The sequence below is a fragment of the Argopecten irradians genome, chromosome 11, assembly GCF_041381155.1.
Source record: "Argopecten irradians isolate NY chromosome 11, Ai_NY, whole genome shotgun sequence".
Lineage (NCBI taxonomy): Eukaryota > Metazoa > Mollusca > Bivalvia > Pectinida > Pectinidae > Argopecten > Argopecten irradians.
In genome coordinates, this window is record NC_091144.1 from 22,446,428 (window position 1) to 22,470,061 (window position 23,634).

Here is a 23,634-nt window from a genome sequence, read left to right on the forward strand (position 1 = left end):
TTTTCAAAGAAAATTATTGCAGGGCAGTGATTGGTTCAGATGTGCTCCCCTGAGTTGCTTTCGGTTTTACTACGAGATAGTCCAGGGGTGAAGAGATTGTAAGTGATTGGAACCCCTGGAGTATCGAGGATGAGTATGTGGATGCAAGGACGTATATGAGAAGGATAAGTCACACTGGGTTTTGGGGAAGTCCAAGGCAGGCGCTTTTGTGTTTGTGCACTGACCGTGACGTTGGGCGACGACTGATTTTCCTTTGATATCCGCCGGCGCAGCCTTTGATGTAGCTTGCGGGTGCGAGGGTTACCGTCTTACTTTCTGAAGCGGTGCTGTCATTTCATGAGCTGTCGATTTTTTTAACGAAAATTTAAGACATATCCCCTAAACATTCCGTCTTTAAAGCAAGTTATAAACGTCGTGAAATTTAATAAACTTTACAATGGTGTTTCGTTTGACTCGATAAGACAAGTATTTGTTGAGAAAAACGGTTTTTATTCCCGGTTCATAGGCGTCTCGCGTGGTGTTTAGTAATGTAAAGAGACAGACACGAATCCTTCTCACTTATAAATCCTTGGTGGATGGCACTCCAATCTTTTAAGTAATTTCTAGAAATTAAATGGAGGATCACACTGAGTTACCATCGATTCTGCACGGATCACACCGATATTTGCCCTGGACATCCTATAAAACATGACAAAAGTGTTCAGTTTTATACATCAATGTCAGTTTGAGTATAAATATTGCCTGAAACTGACTGACTTAGCTGGCGAAACTCACAGTTCGCCGTCCAAAGGTGCAAGTACGCAACATCCATTAGACCACAGCTACACAGGTAAATGATCAGATTCAGGAGTTGTAATATTGATAACATATTTTAATGAATATCATATAGTAATACATAAATTTAAATGTCATCTTTTATAATGTGGTCATAATTCTGTTTCATACTCAAATGAAATCTCATTAATTGCCAATCTCATTAATCAATTGATGAACCAAAACCACGTCGATGGAAGTACTTTCGCTACAAAGTTGTTCTTATTAATGCTAATCGGCGACAACCTTCTCCTCCAATGTTATAGTTAAAGGTAAGTCCAAGTATCAAATTAATATAATTAATTACCATTTTGAATAAATATGTTAAATTTGAAAATAATAGTAAAGTATTTAAATAATTTTAAAAATCTCAATTAGATCTACTAATCATATGTTTATAGTAAAATGACAGTTTGTCTTCAATTCTGCAGATGGTCATCTTCTGAACACGATCGAAATCAACTGCAAGTCTTTTTTGGCCAAGTATGATTGAATACTGCAAACTTAACTTATGTTCATGTCGGCTTAATTTCGCGTTTCCATATATATCTTTTTTCTTCGCGGATATATGATTTCGCTATTTCTAATTTTTTATTTGCTATCGCGGATATATGATTTCGCTATTTCTAATTTTTTATTTGCTAAAACGTTAAAAATGTAAAACTCAAACACATCAAGATTCATAGAAAATATTTTATTCCATTGTTATACCTGATAATAGAGTTGAACTTAATAGTTTAACAGTAGTTTTAGGGACATAGATAACATACTATCTAAATCTCTGACAATTTTAACATTATAAAGTATACTATCAATATCTCTGATTTTAATATTATAAAAGATACTATTTAAATCTCCTGACAGTTTTGATATTAGTTTTAACATTAGATAATATACTATCTAAATATCTGATAGATTTAACATTATATAATATACTATCTAAATCCCTTAAAGTTTTAACAATCATTTTGTGTATCCCAAGCAATACATTTGGAGTCATACAGTGCTATGTTCAATGCTAAGGCTTTAAAAATACGTTATGAAATAACAGGAGTACAAAAGTAACAACTGCTTTGTGTCGTGTTCTAGTTCAACGACAATTCTAACGTTTCGATTTCTTCATATAGCGGAATGTCCTGTATTGAAATTGTGACTTTTCGCAAACAAAGTCTAAATCTAATGACTATAATTACAAATTCTGTTACCATTTTTCGACGTTTCTATATTGGAATGCTTAGTGTTATTTAAATAGATTAGGCTTTGGCCAGAAAGAACACAATTTGGTAATTATATAAGTTTGATATTGAGGTCGCACAAATAGTGGTATACAGGGAAATAACTCCAATAGATACGGTTGTTATAACGTCATGATTTTACTACGGTATATAACAGTATATATATATGATAGTTTAACTGGCTTAAGGTATCCACCACCATTAATTCAGGGTTACGTATGTTAAATAGGTTAACATGTATCTTAAAGCGTTCATATATAACATTCTTCATTTAAAATAGTTTTTTTGTGGTAGGTTATTTCTATTTGATATTATGTATTCTAGAAAAGGGTTTTATGGCATTTACTTTCTTCTTTAACACGTTTCACACCATTTAATAACATATCAAAAATTTAATGTGAAATGAATGATCATACCATTGTTTTAATGAGCATATGAAATCCCAACAACTATTTAAAGAGACAATTCAGTCTAAGAGAACATTAAAATTTATATATATATCAGATAAAACAACTTCCAATGGAAATTACATCAGTCAGTTTTACTGTGATGTGCCTGAAACGCCTATGGTGGTGACACGTGTGTGAAATATTCAAACTTGCTCGCTGTCCGCCATTACACACTGTGGTCGAACTTCTTGTATGCCGAACCCTGTCCCTTGCTCGTAAAGTAATGCAACTTTTGGCTAGAACTGCTCAAATCGCTCTATCAGTAGTGTGTTTACCTTATTAGGTGAATTGTCTTGCCTAAAAATCATTTTATCACCTTCTCAGTGGTTATGTAGTTCATTTGTTTAACGTGCGTGACTTTGGCTCGGGTATGGGTACAGAGATAATATTGTACCTGCTTAATCGTATTGATCAACGATTTGATATTTCAACGATATTAATTAAATACTTAACAATGTTGTGGAATGTGTCAATGTTTTACGTTATATGTTTCATAAGAAATGTAGAACAATACATTTATGCTATAGTTTGCTTACTGGTTATGTAAAAGAATTTGCCTGAGTGAATTGTCTCTTTAAGATCTCAAAATCTAATCATTTTACCATCATTATATCAGGTACTGGGATACAGTTCTGATCGAATTATTCATGTAACATTTTCTACAAATAAACCTTATCAAAATATCTCGTAATCTCTTCTCCATTTTCCCCAATTTTTGTTGAAAAATCAAACTAGAAAAGACCATTGTAGTGATCTTTTGCTGGTATCTAAGATACGAAAAGAAATAAGATTTTTTTTTGAAACAGAAAAACATGAACAGAAAACATACTACTGTTGATTGGCTACGCTGTAGAGGAAAATATCAACCACGGAACAGACAAGAATGTATAAGTATACATAGACATAAACTGCATTAATGTCATTAATAAATTAAAAGCAATCATAGTACATTTTGTACATGTATAAATGAACACTACAGACAAATTAATGAAACAAGTTAAACTTAAAGTGATAACTACGGTTTTTAACATTTACTTAAAAACGTAACATTTCGATGATAGTTAAATATTCATTGCATCAAAGCCATAGCTCGAACAAAATTTTGTTCATATGGCAGTAACTTTTAGCACTTGCCCAATTTGTTTGTAATTGATGCACACAAAGTACCTTAAATAACAATCTAACATAATTAACTTAACATACAAATATACTATTTAGTATGGTGTAGAATCAAAAAGCCACATAACTAAACAAACAAAAAATCTCACACTGCATATATATAACACAATCACATAATATATTGGTGTTCATCATTCACTTCGAAATGTCTGATGAACATCACATGAGTTACAGTAGCTGCATCCTCGATATTCCACTGTCGTAATATGTATCAACTACTGCACTATGTCATAACGAAAATTTAGCCACTTTCTGCGACAACGGTTGAACAGTTGATGTACATTGAAAAAATCGAATAGGTACATTTACATTATGGTTAACTGTGGTTTTGAAATTGGACGTTATTCTCTTCAAAGGAAGTTTCTCGTGGCCTGAGAGTGGTCAGTTTTTTTCTCCTGAATTGCTTTCAATTTGGCTATGTGAAATAGTCCATGGTGGATATCAATAGCAACCCCTGGAGTATCGAGGATGAAGGAGTTGGTAATCAACCTCAAATCATAACTTCTGTAACATTTTTGGTACAATGTATACGAATACAATAAGATACAATATGGCAAAACTCACAACACAACTTTCTCGCAAACTTTTGCTACAATATGCTAAACTTACCATACAGCTTTCACACAAACTTTACAATAGTGTATACTTCTTCAGACAAAAACCAAACAACAGACAGAAAACAAGAGTATAAAATGATTAAGAAAAATATCATATGGAATGCATGTTAATACAAATTGCATATATATATATTTGTTATCACAGAAAAGCATTATGTAGCTGGTATTAGAGGTGTCAAACAACCAGAAACACATTTATAAAACAGTTCCCTGACGTTTCGGTGTAGATTCATGAAATCGTTTGGACATGGATCTGCTCCTTGTACACAGGGAATGATACAAATAGCTCACTGACCAGTTTGGAATGGCAGAGAAAGGTTCAGTAGTAAAATATGATATATGGAGGGTGTGTATTAAAGCAAAATGTACAAAAAATCCATCCCCTGGTTATTTTGTTTATTGTTTCCAAAGATGGAATTGACATCAAAGCACAGTATATTTCCTATATTTAACAAGTAGATTTTAAATGGTATGGAGATATAACATAGAAATTTCATTGTACTTCAAAACTCTCCTTTTTAGACAAAATGATTTATTACAGATCACTTAAAACATCAGGTTATATCCATACTACTGGAAAAATATGGAACTATTGATAGACATATTATGTATTATTTAATACTAGGGTGAATGCTACGTTGGCATTTTAGCACTGAATGCAATGCACCAAATTATAACTGTAATAATTGCACTCTATACAAGGTCTACAGTAAATAAGGATGATGCACCAATTTAATAATGACCTAATACAAAATACAAATTGATTGGAATTAAAGTTTGCCAAAGCACCTGCATACTTAATGCCCTGGTCTTAACAAATTATGAAAATTGTTTGTTTTGAGGTATGCGATATTGAAGTCATGACAAAAGACTAAAACAATAATATTCCATAGATTATAACTTTTTTTAAGCTCAACAAACACAGGCTTCTGTCATAAAATCCGTCAACTTTGAAAGATGATTAACATATGAGATACTCATGAATCACATGTGACTGAAATTAAATGTAATTGGCATACAAATAAATGAAAGAAGCTTATTACTTTGAATATTATCTTGAAACTAAATGTATAACTTAAAACCAGTGAACATGTTCGAATCATTTAATCATTTAAATGATTTTAAATAATTTAATGATTCTTTATGATTTAATATAAACTCACAACAAAAACCATCAACAGGATAGGGAACCCTTTCCTGACATTTTCAATAAGGTAATTACAACAAGTGGACACCTTTTAATCCCAAAAAGTTTGAAAACATTTTCAAACATTTACAAGACTATGCTCGGTCAAATGAGTCTTGGAATCCAGTGGCATTATGACAATGGCCTGACATACCCAGTTTGTAAATATCCCGAAGAATTATAATGAAACATTCTCATAAATAACAGATGATATGGAAGACACGGATGAGTTGCGTTACCAGCCGGAGTATATCTGACTCCCTGAAGTTGTTAGTAGCTGGTTATCCTCAGATGTCTTCCGTCTTTTTCTGTATTGGCGACATTTATATAAAACTATTCCAGAAAATGCTAAAAACACTGAAAAAAAGAAGTGTTCATTCGATAACACATTAATAATAACTGAGGCATTGGTCCCAATATGATCCAAGAGTTTTCATTGTCTCTAACTTGCACAACGACTAATTGTCAAGAAATCTTTAATCTTGAAAATGTAACTTTATAAAGTTATGAAGTATTGATACAATAATCTAGATACAAAATCGACAATAGAAGACTTATAATATGTTTCATGAACTCTCAGTAGAAATCATCATCCACTTAAAATTTGAATATTAAAGTGAATAAAAAAGGTAACCTGTACTCTTTATTTCTGGTAAAATTGGCAAATGCAGGAACAATATTAATGTCTCCAACAATTAGTATTGAAGAGGAGATTGCAGATCTTCTCGCGATATTACCTACTGTAAAGGGCAGATACCTCAGCAATATCAAACAGTACCTACTGCAAAGGACAGATACCTCAGTAATATTAAACAGTACCTACTGTAAAGGGCAGATACCTCAGTAATATTAAATAGTACCTACTGTAAAGGGCAGATACCTCAGTAATATTAAACAGTACCTACTGTAAAGGGCAGATACCTCAGTAATATTAAACAGTACCTACTGTAAAGGACAGATACCTACTGTAAAGGGCAGATACCTCAGTAATATTAAACAGTACCTACTGTAAAGGGCAGATACCTCAGTAATATTAAACAGTACCTACTGTAAAGGGCAGATACCTCAGTAATATTAAACAGTACCTACTGTAAAGGACAGATACCTACTGTAAAGGGCAGATACCTCGGTAATATTAAACAGTACCTACTGTAAAGGGCAGATACCTCAGTAATATTAAACAGTACCTACTGTAAAGGGCAGATACCTCAGTAATATTAAACAGTACCTACTGTAAAGGGCAGATACCTCAGTAATATTAAATAGTACCTACTGTAAAGAACAGATACCTCAGTAATATTAAACAGTACCTACTGTAAAGGGCAGATACCTCAGTAATATTAAACAGTACCTACTGTAAAGGGCAGATACCTCAGTAATATTAAACAGTACCTACTGTAAAGGGCAGATACCTCAGCAATATTAAACAGTACCTACTGTAAAGAACAGATACCTTAGTAATATTAAACAGTACCTACTGTAAAGGGCAGATACCTCAGTAATATTAAACAGTACCTACTGTAAAGGGCAGGTACCTCAGTAATATTAAATAGTACCTACTGTAAAGGACAGATACCTCATTATTATTAAACAGTACCTACTGTAAAGAACAGATACCTCAGTAATATTAAACAGTACCTACTGTAAAGGGCAGATACCTCAGTAATATTAAACAGTACCTACTGTAAAGGACAGATACCTCCTTATTATTAAATAGTACCTACTGTAAAGAACAGATACCTCAGTAATATTAAACAGTACCTACTGTAAAGGGCAGATACCTCAGTAATATTAAACAGTACCTACTGTAAAGGGCAGATACCTCAGTAATATTAAACAGTAACTACTGTAAAGGACAGATACCTACTGTAAAGGGCAGATACCTCAGTAATATTAAACAGTACCTACTGTAAAGGGCAGATACCTCGGTAATATTAAACAGTACCTACTGTAAAGAACAGATACCTCAGTAATATTAAATAGTACCTACTGTAAAGGGCAGATACCTCAGTAATATTAAACAGTACCTACTGTAAAGGGCAGATACCTCAGTAATATTAAACAGTACCTACAGTAAAGGGCAGATACCTCAGTAATATTAAACAGTACCTACTGTAAAGGGCAGATACCTCAGTAATATTAAACAGTACCTACTGTAAAGGACAGATACCTCAGTAATATTAAACAGTACCTACTGTAAAGGGCAGATACCTCAGTAATATTAAATAGTACCTACTGTAAAGGACAGATACCTCAGTAATATTAAACAGTACCTACTGTAAAGGGCAGATACCTCAGTAATATTAAACAGTACCTACTGTAAAGGGCAGATACCTCAGTAATATTAAACAGTACCTACTGTAAAGGACAGATACCTCAGTAATATTAAACAGTACCTACTGTAAAGGGCAGATACCTCAGTAATATTAAACAGTACCTACTGTAAAGGACAGATACCTACTGTAAAGGGCAGATACCTCGGTAATATTAAACAGTACCTACTGTAAAGGGCAGATACCTCAGTAATATTAAACAGTACCTACTGTAAAGGGCAGATACCTCAGTAATATTAAACAGTACCTACTGTAAAGGGCAGATACCTCAGTAATATTAAACAGTACCTACTGTAAAGGACAGATACCTACTGTAAAGGGCAGATACCTCGGTAATATTAAACAGTACCTACTGTAAAGGGCAGATACCTCAGTAATATTAAACAGATACCTACTGTAAAGGGCAGATACCTCGGTAATATTAAACAGTACCTACTGTAAAGGGCAGATACCTCAGTAATATTAAACAGTACCTACTGTAAAGGGCAGATACCTCAGTAATATTAAATAGTACCTACTGTAAAGGGCAGATACCTCAGTAATATTAAACAGTACCTACTGTAAAGGGCAGATACCTCAGTAATATTAAACAGTACCTACTGTAAAGGGCAGATACCTCAGTAATATTAAACAGTACCTACTGTAAAGGGCAGATACCTCAGTAATATTAAACAGTACCTACTGTAAAGGGCAGATACCTCAGTAATATTAAACAGTACCTACTGTAAAGGACAGATACCTACTGTAAAGGGCAGATACCTCGGTAATATTAAACAGTACCTACTGTAAAGGGCAGATACCTCAGTAATATTAAACAGTACCTACTGTAAAGGGCAGATACCTCAGTAATATTAAACAGTACCTACTGTAAAGGGCAGATACCTCAGTAATATTAAACAGTACCTACTGTAAAGGACAGATACCTACTGTAAAGGGCAGATACCTCAGTAATATTAAACAGTACCTACTGTAAAGGACAGATACCTACTGTAAAGGGCAGATACCTCAGTAATATTAAACAGTACCTACTGTAAAGGGCAGATACCTCAGTAATATTAAACAGTACCTACTGTAAAGGGCAGATACCTCAGTAATATTAAACAGTACCTACTGTAAAGGACAGATACCTACTGTAAAGGGCAGATACCTCAGTAATATTAAACAGTACCTACTGTAAAGGGCAGATACCTCAGTAATATTAAACAGTACCTACTGTAAAGGGCAGATACCTCAGTAATATTAAACAGTACCTACTGTAAAGGGCAGATACCTCAGTAATATTAAACAGTACCTACTGTAAAGGGCAGATACCTCAGTAATATTAAACAGTACCTACTGTAAAGGACAGATACCTACTGTAAAGGGCAGATACCTCGGTAATATTAAACAGTACCTACTGTAAAGGGCAGATACCTCAGTAATATTACAGATACCTCAGTAATATTAAACAGTACCTACTGTAAAGGACAGATACCTCAGTAATATTAAACAGTACCTACTGTAAAGGGCAGATACCTCAGTAATATTAAACAGTACCTACTGTAAAGGACAGATACCTCAGTAATATTAAACAGTACCTACTGTAAAGGGCAGATACCTCAGTAATATTAAACAGTACCTACTGTAAAGGACAGATACCTACTGTAAAGGGCAGATACCTCGGTAATATTAAACAGTACCTACTGTAAAGGGCAGATACCTCAGTAATATTAAACAGTACCTACTGTAAAGGGCAGATACCTCAGTAATATTAAACAGTACCTACTGTAAAGGGCAGATACCTCAGTAATATTAAACAGTACCTACTGTAAAGGGCAGATACCTCAGTAATATTAAACAGTACCTACTGTAAAGGGCAGATACCTCAGTAATATTAAACAGTACCTACTGTAAAGGGCAGATACCTCAGTAATATTAAATAGTACCTACTGTAAAGGGCAGATACCTCAGTAATATTAAATAGTACCTACTGTAAAGGGCAGATACCTCAGTAATATTAAACAGTACCTACTGTAAAGGGCAGATACCTCAGTAATATTAAACAGTACCTACTGTAAAGGACAGATACCTACTGTAAAGGGCAGATACCTCGGTAATATTAAACAGTACCTACTGTAAAGGGCAGATACCTCAGTAATATTAAACAGTACCTACTGTAAAGGACAGATACTCAGTCAAAAGTAATATTAAACAGTACCTACTGTAAAGGGCAGATACCTCAGTAATATTAAACAGTACCTACTGTAAAGGGCAGATACCTCAGTAATATTAAACAGTACCTACTGTAAAGGGCAGATACCTCAGTAATATTAAACAGTACCTACTGTAAAGGGCAGATACCTCAGTAATATTAAACAGTACCTACTGTAAAGGGCAGATACCTCAGTAATATTAAACAGTACCTACTGTAAAGGGCAGATACCTCAGTAATATTAAATAATACCTACTGTAAAGGGCAGATACCTCAGTAATATTAAATAATACCTACTGTAAAGGGCAGATACCTCAGTAATTTGCAAAGACAGAATAACATTACTTACCAACACCACAGCCAACCACGACTGCAATTAGCTCCTGTGTGGCCAGACATTCTGTCCTGTCCCCATTGGCTTTATAGAAAGGTCCAGCACAAGGTATAGCTTGACCACTGCCTTTAGGACAGATGGCACTGACCGGGCATCGGAGAGGGGGGTCTGATGCTATCTGCAATTATAAAGGGTTTAATTTATTAAACTATTTTTTCTTGTCATCAGATCTAGATTACAATCTTTATCAGGTAAAAGAACAGAAGATCTTGGAAGAATCTTCTTATTATTATTGCCTTCTGATAAACTTTCTGTCTTTTCATGTCTTTATAATTCTACATAACCTTCAAAACATTTATCAATATATCTAACATTCATCTATTTTTTATCAGCGTGCCTTGTCTGCCATTGATTTGTAAACAATCTTCATTGTTCACTTCCCGAAATGTTTATAAAACAAATACAGTGAAATTTTGCAGAAATCATTGGTGGGCAATGGTTGGTTGTAAAATTATATTATTTCTGGTGTTTAACCCCAGGAGCCTGAGGACTTCAAGCTTTCACTTTTCTCTTTAAAACCTTCAGAAGCACAAAATATTGTACTGTAATGCAAATTTTTCAGTGTTTGGACTTACTGGACAGAAGAATCCTGATGGACACTCGAAACAAGATCCAGAACCTGGTGCAGTTTGGTAGTATCCGTCTGAACAGGGTTTACATATCCCACCATTCGATTTTCTCTTATAGTAACCTAAACATAGGGAAAACAACAGGTTCTTAAAGGGTATACATATGTCACTGGTCAATTCTATATTATAGAAACCTATCAGAGGGAAAACAACAGGTTCTTAAAGGGTACACATGTGTCACTGGTCAATTCTGTCTTATAGAAACCTCAACAGAGGGAAAACAACAGGTTCTTAAAGGGTACACATGTGTCACTGGTCAATTCTGTATTATAGAAACCAAAACAGAGGGAAAACAACAGGTTCTTAAGGGTACACATGTGTCACTGGTCAATTCTGTATTATAGAAACCAAAACAGAGGGAAAACAACAGGTTCTTAAAGGGTACACATGTGTCACTGGTCAATTCTGTCTTATAGAAACCTCAACAGAGGGAAAACAACAGGTTCTTAAAGGGTACACATGTGTCACTGGTCAATTCTGTCTTATAGAAACCAAAACAGAGGGAAAACAACATGTTCTTAAGGGTACACATGTGTCACTGGTCAAGTCTGTCTTATAGAAACCAAAACAGAGGGAAAACAACAGGTTCTTAAAGGGTACACATGTGTCACTGGTCAAGTCTGTCTTATAGAAACCAAAACAGAGGGAAAACAACAGGTTCTTAAAGGGTACACATGTGTCACTGGTCAAGTCTGTCTTATAGAAACCAAAACAGAGGGAAAACAACAGGTTCTTAAAGGGTACACATGTGTCACTGGTCAATTCTGTCTTATAGAAACCAAAACAGAGGGAAAACAACAGGTTCTTAAGGGTACACATGTGTCACTGGTCAATTCTGTCTTATAGAAACCAAAACAGAGGGAAAACAATGGGTTCTTAAAGGGTACACATGTGTCACTGGTCAAGTCTGTCTTATAGAAACCAAAACAGAGGGAAAACAACAGGTTCTTAAAGGGTACACATGTGTCACTGGTCAATTCTGACTCATAGAAACCTTAACAGCATTCTATCAGTGTTAATGCATGTTCATTAGTGTAAAAATTTACTACAAATACTTTCATAAATACACATTCATAATTCCTGGGTACCTTAGAGGGAGTAAGCAGCAAAGTATAACAAGGGTCATTTTTCTTTTATCGGATTGACTTTATCATTTTAACACCCTATTAATAGCCAGGGTTGTTTAAGGACATGCAAAGTTAAGGAAAGTCAGAGTACCTGGAGAAAAAACACCAGCCTACAGTCAGTACCTACAACTGCCCCACATGAGATTCAACCTCATGACCCAGAGGTGGAGTGCTTGTAGTAGTATGTCAGGACATCTTAACCACTCAACCACCATGGCCCCTTGGACTGTTTGTAAAAGTATTAGTATAAATCCTGACTGACCTGCAGGTTTTGATATACAGGCCTATGAGAGGTTTTTTTGTGGCTCACTTGAAAACAATACAAGCTTACCAGATCTGTCATTAATTCACAAACAAACTACACATACTAGGTCTTACCCGTAATTATTTATTGTTGATACTTACACCAAAATAGACAATATTACATACCTGGTTTACACTCAGTACAGTTGGTACTACCCTTGGTTTTAGTCTCCTGTCCTTCAGGACACTCATCACAGTGATCACAACCCTCAGCACTGCAAATAGGAACAGGTAAATATCAATACTACAGGTAGAACGAATATACCTATCCGGCATACTATACCTTTCAGCTGGGTACAAATTGGTCCCTATATGTCGTAGTGGAGCACTGCCTCAGAAAATCACTCGGGCACAGTTTTTTTATACTTTGCTGTAGGTTTTCAATTATTTTAAGCGTATAGATGCATTTATATAATATTTTTATCCAAAAGAAACATAACAACAATTCTTAGTATCTACTTTACCACTCATAAGACATCGAATTCATAATTTATAGACTTGCCGTGTAATTTCAGTTTGAAAAGATCATAATATTTGAAAAAATAATGTCTCGCTGTGAATTTGATATTTTATACGGTCCAGTTTTATTGCCTAGTAGGTAAGTAATATCAAACAAGTATGATATTATGCATACAGATATTTTAACAATGGTTTGCATAAACATCTTTGCTCCATTAGCAGTAATAGTCACCAATCGTAGCTATAAAGACCATACCATTATCTAAAAGTCTTTTGAGCTACAATATTGCTGCTATACTACAGGTAGCTATTGTTGTAGTTGAAATAGCAGACTTTTAAGCCAGAAGTGTAAAAAGGAGGAAACAAAAGCACTACACAAATACATTGATTTAGACTTATCAATTGTAACACTTTGAATGAGTAAAGACATCACTATAACGTGACTCACTATTTCAGCATTCTACCCACCACTAGCATAAATAACACCAATGACAAATAGCGATATTCTCATGATTGAATCATTTCATTGAGTGTCAATTACCTAAGACTCTTAACCATTGGTCTGTGAAAAAAAGTTAAATACATCGACAACTTCAATTCATAAATTTTGATTCATACATGGGTTTGTTAGTAATGTTATATACTGAAGAAATTCGGGACCAAGCAAAAAGTTTGATACAGCGAGAAATGTAATTCATCAGAGTTTCTCATTGAGGTTTAACTGTATATACATGTATGCATAATAAAGTATCAAACATTTTCTTATTATCCACTTACCTGCAGATTTGGCCGATAGGACAAGAAACACATGACGTTTGATTTTTTTCACTCTGGAACATACCAGGCTCACACTTAGTACAGCTTGGGGAGCTCTTATTTTTGGAATATTGTCCTGTCCAACAGAAATACACATAATTTGTCATATAAACTTGAATGTAGTGAATCTATCATAGTTGAATCATAACTTTAAAGATACTCCACTGCTGACAAGTGGTCTTTTTCTCTTTTTTTTTTCAGTTTCAGTATTTTTGTTCAGTTACAAAAGTTACTTACTTTACACAATTATCACCATTGAACAGTTTGAGCTTCTAATTTTCTTCAAGATAAACATATTATAAATAATTAATTGCGTCCCAAAAAAAAATCTGTGGCACTATGTCCTATATGGATTGAAATACTGATTGTGCATGCATCGAAAGCAAAATAAATCATTTTATATTAACTTTTGTGTTCATTACGCATAAAATACACAATTATGCTCTGTCAGCTGTGGTGCATCTTTAAAGACAAGAGGCCCATGGCTACCTTGGTAATTAGACATGGTAGCCATCTTTGATTTGAGATCAACCAGAGATGTGTACGTAGCAACACTATGTCAAGATCATATCAGGATCATTTCAGGCAAGTTTCATCCAAATCACACCATTAGAACCGTAGAAGAAGTTCAAAATGTGTTTTTAAGGTCAAGACCATGTCAAGATCATTTTAAGCAAGTTTCAGCTAATTATAAATATAAATTGCAGTGGTAGAACTTGAGAGGAAGTTCAAAATGTGAAAATTTTATGCATAACAAATGGCGGATGGTGGACGACAGCGGACGAATCACAATGACTAGAGTCATCCTTACCCTTCGGTCAGATGAACTAAAAACTAATACTTTTATTTTTTGATAATTATTTTTACACATAAATCTGACAACATGGCCAGGACACACATATATATATATTCAAATAACACTGATCTGGTTCATTACTTTGATAGGAAAATAATTGATTCATCAAATATGAAACTCCAAAATCATTATTTTTGTATATGATGCTGGGATTGAATTCTCTAAATGAAAAATTTCTGTCTGTCAGTGTTTCTGATATTGCAGTACCTTGTAGGTTAAATGAATCAATGGGAATTGGAAGTTGTTCTAATGTTGAAACTGGTTACGTTTATATACTAACCTGCTGGACAGACAGGACATGTGATCAGCCCCGTGGAGTTACCGGCATAGGTACCGGGTGGACATGCAGAACAATGGGCACAGCCCATACTGTAATTTAACACAGGGGCTAGTACAGATTACTCAGGGGTACAAATCACAGAATAATGAGAAAAGCCTCTATTGTAATGTAACACAGGGGCTAGTACAGATTACTTGAGAGGTACAAATCACAGAATAATGAGAAAAGCCTCTATTCAGTATTGTTATGTAACACAGGGGCTAGTACAGATTTGTTATAACAAGGTACAAAAGACAAAATAATGTAATGAGAACACATTACAAGAATTATATAAACACAGGATTAGACAACTTATCAATTGGTACAAAATTCAAGGTCTGGTGCATAGTTCATTCAATTATAATAGCACTTATGGCAATAAACCATATAGTGCGGTTATCGGAGGGCACCTATTGATTTGGTAGCGTGATACCTAAAAAAGTTATGTCAGAATTGCTGACGAGTTATTCCCCCTTTTTAAATGAAGACAACTTGGTACAATGATAGCTTTGATAGAGGCTAAGTTTATGTGAAAAAATAATTGGTTTGAACACTCAATTTCTTCAGATGCGTTTGGGGTCATGACTCCGATTTACCTGACTAAATAACATGAAAGGAGAAGAATTGATGCATTATGGTCTATTGATGGACCATGCCGCCATATGTATATATTCATTAAAGCTGTGACCATAAATCCAAAATTGAAAATCTTTGTTGTCTGTGCATCTAACGATAATGATGTACTAAACACTAAAGTGTTCCTATGCTATTCAAGTTGTTTATTACTTTGAAATTTACCGGTTTTATAATATCTTATTTAAATTGACAAAGTGCAAAATAGCCTTCCTGAATAGCTTCTTGAATTGTTTCTACTAAATCATCATTTAGGAGAAATATTTTCCAGAAATAATATCCAAATGACCACCCTTAAAATTGTCCTTACTTTTTGCTAAGCTCTTGTTGCATCTGTGCAGAACTTAAAAACACATTCCAATTACCTTTAGGTACCTATTCTTACTTACCCACAAAATGTTCCGACTTTACACAACTCGCAGGCGGCCATGCCTGTTTCCCCCTGAAATGTTCCAGCTGGACACTCATGGCAGCGGGCCTGACCAGTCTCATTCTGGTATGACCCTGCCTTACATGGATGGCACTCCTTCTGTGCCTTCTCATCCTGGTAAGTACCTTCCTCGCACTGTTTACAAGCAGACTTTCCTTCCTCATCCTGGAACTCTCCTGCTTCACATACCTTACAATTCTTTTGACCTTCCAAATCTTGGAAATGTCCTTCTGAACAATTTCGACAGTTTGCTTGTCCAGACTCGTTCTGAAATGTTCCCTTTTGACATTGTTTGCATTCTATTTTTCCTATCTCATCCTGATAGTGTCCTTTTGTACAGTTTGTACAACTGTTTCCGCCGGTCTCTGGCTGGACTTTCCCGGACGGACAAGATGTACATTCCACAGAACCTGTGACATTACTAAATTCACCAGCGTCACATTTGGTACAAGACGCCATTCCAAGCTCACTGAAACAGAAAACAACAAAGATTATCAAATTGGTGAATTTCCCGTGTCATTCAAAGAAAAGTCCAAAGTTTCTCAGAAATAGTGTATGGGGTAATTTTGAAAATAATTTTGATTAAATGTTAATCATGACATGACATTATTTGTTCTGATATCAAACTTATAAATTAGCCTAGTACTGTCTGTAAGTTTTAAAGATCCCACTTTGACTCACATTGAAGATGCCACATGGGCAGGATGGACATTGATTTGTAAATCAATACCTGCATAACACTGTGCGCCTGTTATGTATGATAAAATGATTATGTTTTGATGATTTCTGAATAATGTGCGTGGGAACATTTGTTTGTGAGAAGGCTGACCCCAGGGCCCCAACCCTGGCAGTTTCTATTATAGAATAGTCTGTGCAATGAAAATAAAAAAAAATAGGATGGACATTGGTAACATGATACATGTATCAAAAACCTGCCTTGAGAGATCACCTTTGTAGAATGACCACATGTTTAAAAAAAACATTAATTAGAGTCCAAAATGACCACCTGTGAGAACTTACGATTTTTGAGGGTGAATAAAAAAATGAAATTTTCTGTATCAATGTAATATTCACACCACCAAATTCAACCTTTATATTTAGCCAAAAAAAAACATAAATATATACTTGGTGGCAGATCCTTTAGGACATGGTTTGCAGCCCGACTGTCCTAACTCGTCCTGGTAATGACCCTTGTCACAGGGGAAGCAACTCTCCTGTCCCGTGAGATTCTGAGCCTGGCCCTTTCCACAAAGCTCACAAAATGATTGGTTAAAGCATTCTCCCAATGCTCCATTTGGACAACATCCACACTCTGTTAAACCTGGAACAAATAAGGCAATCATTTTATCACCTACTGTATTTGACCTAATAACATAAGTAGCCCCTTCCTTATAAGTATAAGTCCTCTTTTTTAAGACCTTAATTGAAAGTTATTACTTTCTTTGAATAAAATGCAGACTAATGATATAAATACTGTACAGTTTCTTTAATTCCTTTCTTTTGCAAATTGATTTCTGGCTTACTTCTTCACGCAAGGATTTCATGAAAGGTTCGCCTGCATTTTGGTTGTCACCCTCAATTTCATCAATGCTAAAACGTTCTGGGTGTTTATCAGGTTGATTATTGTAAAGGAGTAGATACACTAATTTCATTAAGGAAATTTTTCTACACAAGCTGATATGAAGTCTGGGACTACCATGCTATATCCTTATTTGTACATTGGTGAGTTATCTGCCCCTGGAAGTAGGTATTGATTGTGACGTCTCATGTTTGCAAGCTTAATATTTCTCAAAGAAAACAATGTGAGGTTTGCTCAAAAAATAATAACATCACAATAGACACCTATTTAACAGGAAAGGAGAAAATGTAGGGGCCTGACCGGGATTAGAACCCGTGACCTTAGAACACTAGCCGAATGTTCTATCTGAATGAGCTTCCTGATCACCAATGTTCGACCCATGTCCAAAGAGGTATTACTCTGTGATATGTCAGGTCGGAATAATATACCGATAACCGGAAGAGTTCTAAATATAAATGCAAATTCATAGAGGAATTGAAGAATACACAAGTCAACTTACTGTCATTTGAAAAGCTGCCTTCTGCACATGGCTGACATACTGACACGTTGGTTCCTGTACAGTTAGCACTGTCTGCCAGCAGAAATACTCCGTGACCGAACAGTGCTTCAGTGGCTGAGTTAGTTGTGGCAACATTACTGACTACAAGGGACACTTGGAGGTACCACCATACTACTGATAGTACCACACCTGCCAACAGGAAAACTACACTTTAGCAGGGATAATTTTGGTCATTTGTTCTTGAATGTAGATGGTGATAAATGACTTCTATGACAGTCTATGTGGCAGAAAATTTCTTTATTTCTTTATTAATGGCCCTTAAGAATGGTCAAATACTTAAAAATGATCACAAGACGCATGCAATTTTTTTCCAGTCAAAATGATCTCTGTTTTATAGGCAACAATATAAATAGGGGCTGGGCTGACTATTACAACAAAATTTACTGATTAACTGAAATACTAGTATCATTGCAAAAACACTATTGTTTGGTATTGAAGTAATATAAATTGCACAATTTATTGTAATAGTATTCATCTTTATCTTAGGGATCTTGGCGCCCACCAAAGATTGATCTATGTCTGACAAATGAAAGAGGGATCTTTTCTCTGTTTTTCAAACTTAAACTTCTTTTTTCTGCTTTTCAAATGTAAACTTCTTTTCTCTGCTTTTCAAACTTTTAACTATCAAAATCCAAGATGGTGTTTGGCCATCTTGTTGATCAATCAGTCCCAAAATGCAATAGACAGAACTAGGGCCCTTGAAGAACCTACATGAAAATTTGAGAACAATCCCTTCAGTACTTTCGGAGAAATAGCAGTCACAAACTTTCACTAAAAAAAATCCAAGATGGTTGCCCGACGGTCATCTTGTTGACCGATCAGTTCAAAAATGCAATATGCACAACTAGAGTCCTAGGAGAACCGAAACAGATCCCTTCAGTACTTTCTGAGAAATAGTGGTAACAAACTTTAACTATGAAAATCCAAGATGGCGGCTGGTCTGCCATCTTGTTGGCGATCAGTCCTAAAATGCAATATGCACAACTATATATAGGGTCCTAGGTGAACCTACATATGAAATTTAAGACAGACCACTTCAAGACTTTCTGAGAAATAGTGGTAACAAATTTTAACTACCAAAATCCAAGATGGCGGCTGGTCAGCCATTTTGTTGACCGATCAGTCCCAAAATGTGATATGCACAACTAGGGTCCATGGGTAACCTACATATGAAATTTGAGAAGGATCCCTTCAGTACTTTCTGAGAAATAGCTGTAACAAAGTTCAATTGTCAAAATCCAAGATGGCTGCCGGTCGACCATCTCGTTGGCCAATCAGTCCCAAAATGCAATAAGCACAACTAAGGTCCTAGGGGAACCTAGATATGAAATTTGAGACAAATCCCTTGAGTACTTTCTGAGAAATAGCGGTAACAAACTTTAATTATCAAAATCCAAGATGGCGGCTGGTCAGCCATCTTGTTGGCCAATCAGTCCCAAAATGCAATAACCACAACTAAGGTCCTAGGGGAACCTAGATAAGAAATTTGAGAAGGATCCCTTCAGTACTTTCTGAGAAATAGCGGTAAAAAACTTTAACTATCAAAATCCAAGATGGCCGCCGGTCGACCATCTTGTTAGCCAATCAGTCCCAAAATGCAATAAGCACAACTAAGGTCCTAGGGGAACCTAGATAAGAAATTTGAGACAAATCCCTTCAGTACTTTCTGAGAAATAGCGGTAACAAACTTTAACTATCAAAATCCAAGATGGCGGCTGGTCAGCCATCCTGTTGACTGATCAGTCCCAAAATGCAATATGCACAACTAGGGTCCTAGGGAAACCTACATATGAAATTAAAAAAATATCCCTTCAGAACTTTTTGAGAAATAGCGATAACAAGAATCCTTAACAGACGGACGGACGGATGGACCACGGACCACAGAAGAAAGGCGATTTGAATAGCCCTCCATCTGATGATGGTGGGCCAATAACATTTTTAAAATCTGAATCTTGACTGCAAATTGATTGTATCGTATAACCTATATAGCTAAATGTAAAAAAAAAAAAACAGTAACATTTAATGGCTTTATTCATTGCAGAACAATTTCTAGGCTTTGACATATGCATGCAGGCTGAAACTATAACTTTAAATTTGTAAGCGCCCTAGCTGCACGCTTAAATATGGTATTTATAAATATACATATATATATAAGTTTTGTATTCATCTGTAGTTACTAGTTATATATATAAATTAAAACTCTTGGCTATAAAGACTTTTTTGTTATAACATGTGCATCAAGTGTCCTGTCTCCTAAACCTATCTAGGATGAATCACTTAGTATCTTGTCTGGTCTGATATACCAGAGTTCAAAAGGTCAGGAATGAGTTCATCATCATGCAGACGTCATAAATATAGCTGTAGTATATTTATCACAGCAGGAGAGTGATAATGTAAATAGAAAAGATATAATGTACATCAATGTAAGCATTAATAAAACAATAATAATTTTATCTTAACTGCATGATTACATTGTCATATTCAGTATAATAATGATAAACATATCAATATCAATATAAATGTCTTTCGATCATCATTATAAGGCTTGACTGTCAAATTTCACATAATGTATTTGACTCAATAAGCGCCCCCATCCCTGTATGCACCTCTACCCCTTTTTGAGGCCTCAATGTCACTTACTTTGACTTAATTTAACAAGAAATCCCAGAGGGATCTTGGCACCCACCTAAGAACGATCTTTGTCTGACAAAGGAAAGAGGGATCTTTTCTCTGCTTTTCAAGCTTTAATTACATATTAATTTTACTACACATGAAATTTCAGAAAGATCCTTTGACTGCTTTCTGAGATATGTAACAGTAACAAAATTCAATTATCAAAATCCTAGATGGCTACCTGTCGGCCATCTTGTTCACCGATCGGTCCTAAAATGCAATATGCACAACTAGACCCCTAGAAGAACCTGCACATACAATTTGAGACAGATCCCTTCAGTACATTCTTAGACATAGCGGAAAAAAAACTTCAATTGTCAAAATCCAAGATGGCGTCCTGTCGGCCATCTTGTTCACTGATCAGTACCAAAATGCAATATGCATAACCAGGGACCTAGGGGAACCTGCACATGAAATTTGAGACAGATCCCTTCAGTACTTTCTAAGAAATAGTGGTAACAAGCTTCAACTATCAAAATCCAAGATGGCGTCCTGTCGGCCATCTTGTTCACCGATGGGTCTGAAAATGAATCTGCACATGCAATTTGAGACAGATCCCTTTAGTACTTTCTGAAAAATAGCTGTAACAAAGTTCAATTGTCAAAATCCAAGATGGCGGCCTGTCGACAATCTTGTTCATCGATCGGTCCCAAAATGCAATATGCACAACTAGGCCCCAAGGGGAACCTGCACATGCAATTTGAGACAGATCCCTTCAGTACTTTCTGAGAAATAGCGGTAACAAACTTCAATTGTCAAAATCCAAGATGGCTGCCTGGCGGCCATTTTGTTGACTGATTGGTCCCAAAATACAATATGCACAACTAGGGCCATAGGGGAACTTACATGTGAAATTTGAGAAAGATCCCTTCAGTACATTCTGAGAAATAGCGGTAACAAACTTTAACTATTGAAATCCAAGATGGCTGCCTGGCGGCCATTATGTTGACTGATTGGTTTTTAAATACAATATGCACAACTAGGGCCCTAGGGGAACCTACGTATGAAATTTGAGAAACATCCCTTCAGTACTTTCTGAAAAATAGCGGTAACAAGAATTGTTAACGGACGGAAGGCGGACGGACGGAGGGACGGAAGGACGGACGGAGGGACAGAAGGACGGACCACAGATAAAAAGTGATTTGAATAGTCCACCATCTGTTGATGATGGGCATGGGCTAATAAAAACTACAGGCTGAAACTAAAAAAAAACATGTAAGTTTCTTTTGTCAATTAATCAATGTCTTTGATTACCCTGTGATTTTATAATTTTGTGAAATATTGGCCCAAATTTAATCCTTATGAGTGCCATTTTCATTTTCAATTTGGGGTCAAATATGTTAATATATGCACATTTATATACATATATGAAATTATATATAAAAAGTATTAAGGCATCATATACTTTTAGTGCAAACAAAACATTTATTTTTAATTTATGAGCATTTTTATAAGAACAAACTTAATATTCTATGAAATTTTAAAACTTTATTGTCAGTATGAAGTTTCCCTTATACATGTATTGGTATTTTTATACTCTTTTTCAATTAAATAATTAAATTCATACATTTTATCTTCATATAATCACATCACTGTGATTCTGTTAAGGAAGAGTTAATTGACATACATATATATGTAAATGTAGGCATCGCATATTTATCAATTTTGAAATCCATTATATTTTATAATCAGAACTAATTCAGTCACCTTTAATTTTGTTATGGTCCTGAAAAAACTACAGAACAATGTCATAAAACACATGTACATAGTATGTATAACCTGCAGGCAAGGCACTTACATTTAAATACGTTTAAATTATATATATGTAACAGGGCGAGAGTAGTGTACCGCCAGCCGAACCTGCGACCCTGGACTTGCTGGTTTTCCGCTCTACTGACTGAGCTAAAGGAAAATTCCCTCTAGCGCAAAGCTAGGAGGCGACCGTATCACTCAAATGTACAATTAACCTGCTACGTATACACTAGCTACTCCCCTCTTTCAAACGTGTTCGCCCCCGAACACAGACCAACCAAGGTTTTGTCTCCAATGAAGCCTCTCAATTTCGTATAACTTTCGCTTGGAGTGATCTTCAGCACCAAATTGGTAACAGGGCAAGAGTAGTGTGCCGCCAGCCGGGCTCGAACCCGCAACCCTAGACTTATACTGGTCCGCCGCTCTACCGACTGAGCTAAAGGGAAATTCCCTCTAGCACGGAGCTAGAAGGCGACCGTATCACTATGTACAATTAAAACCTGCTACATATATATAAACTGTATTGTCAGTAAAGTTTATATATAATATATATATATATATTTAAATGCAAGCTGTTATAATGTGCCTTGCGATTGTTGTCCTATTATAATTGTTACTTTACGGCTTAATTAAGTCATGTCATATGTATTATATAATATATACACGTGAACATGTAACGCGCCGTGCTCGCTATCAAAAGTATTATCAGTAATATATCAACAGTAAGCTTACTTGTACATTAGAAATTAATGTACATGTATTGGTGCATAAAACCTCAAATTGGCCATTCTCTCGACTGAAAAAATACAGGTCAAGACATGTAAAACTTGGTACTTACCTAAATAGAAACTATTCCGCATCGTTCAAGTTTTATAGACGTCCAAAAGCATTTTCCACCAACACCTGACACAAGACTATGAAGTCATCCGATCTCCATTTTGCCAATCATGTGACATCTTTGATGAAAACGAAAGTAAACTAAGAACCAAACCGGAAATGAATATCCGTCATATTGAATATAATATATCTTATATAAACTCTTCTTTATATCATTTTAATAAAATATTCTTTTTATGTAACAGCTCTCATTGCAAGAATGAAG

At 35.3% G+C, this 23,634-nt stretch overlaps 1 protein-coding gene across 1 annotated transcript; it reads right to left on the bottom strand.

The window, feature by feature from the left end:
• Positions 1–1,492: 1,492 nt before the first annotated feature.
• LOC138335024 (major surface-labeled trophozoite antigen 417-like) lies at positions 1,493–23,515 on the bottom strand. Its single transcript, XM_069283922.1, has 10 exons — positions 23,371–23,515; positions 18,048–18,236; positions 17,095–17,290; positions 15,929–16,438; positions 14,868–14,956; positions 13,693–13,807; positions 12,583–12,671; positions 10,973–11,088; positions 10,353–10,515; positions 1,493–5,836 (listed from the first exon to the last, which is right to left on the bottom strand). Exons 1-10 carry the CDS (start codon positions 23,390–23,392, stop codon positions 5,715–5,717), a joined length of 1,611 nt encoding a protein of 536 aa, XP_069140023.1. The 5' UTR covers positions 23,393–23,515; the 3' UTR covers positions 1,493–5,714.
• Positions 23,516–23,634: the final 119 nt, after the last annotated feature.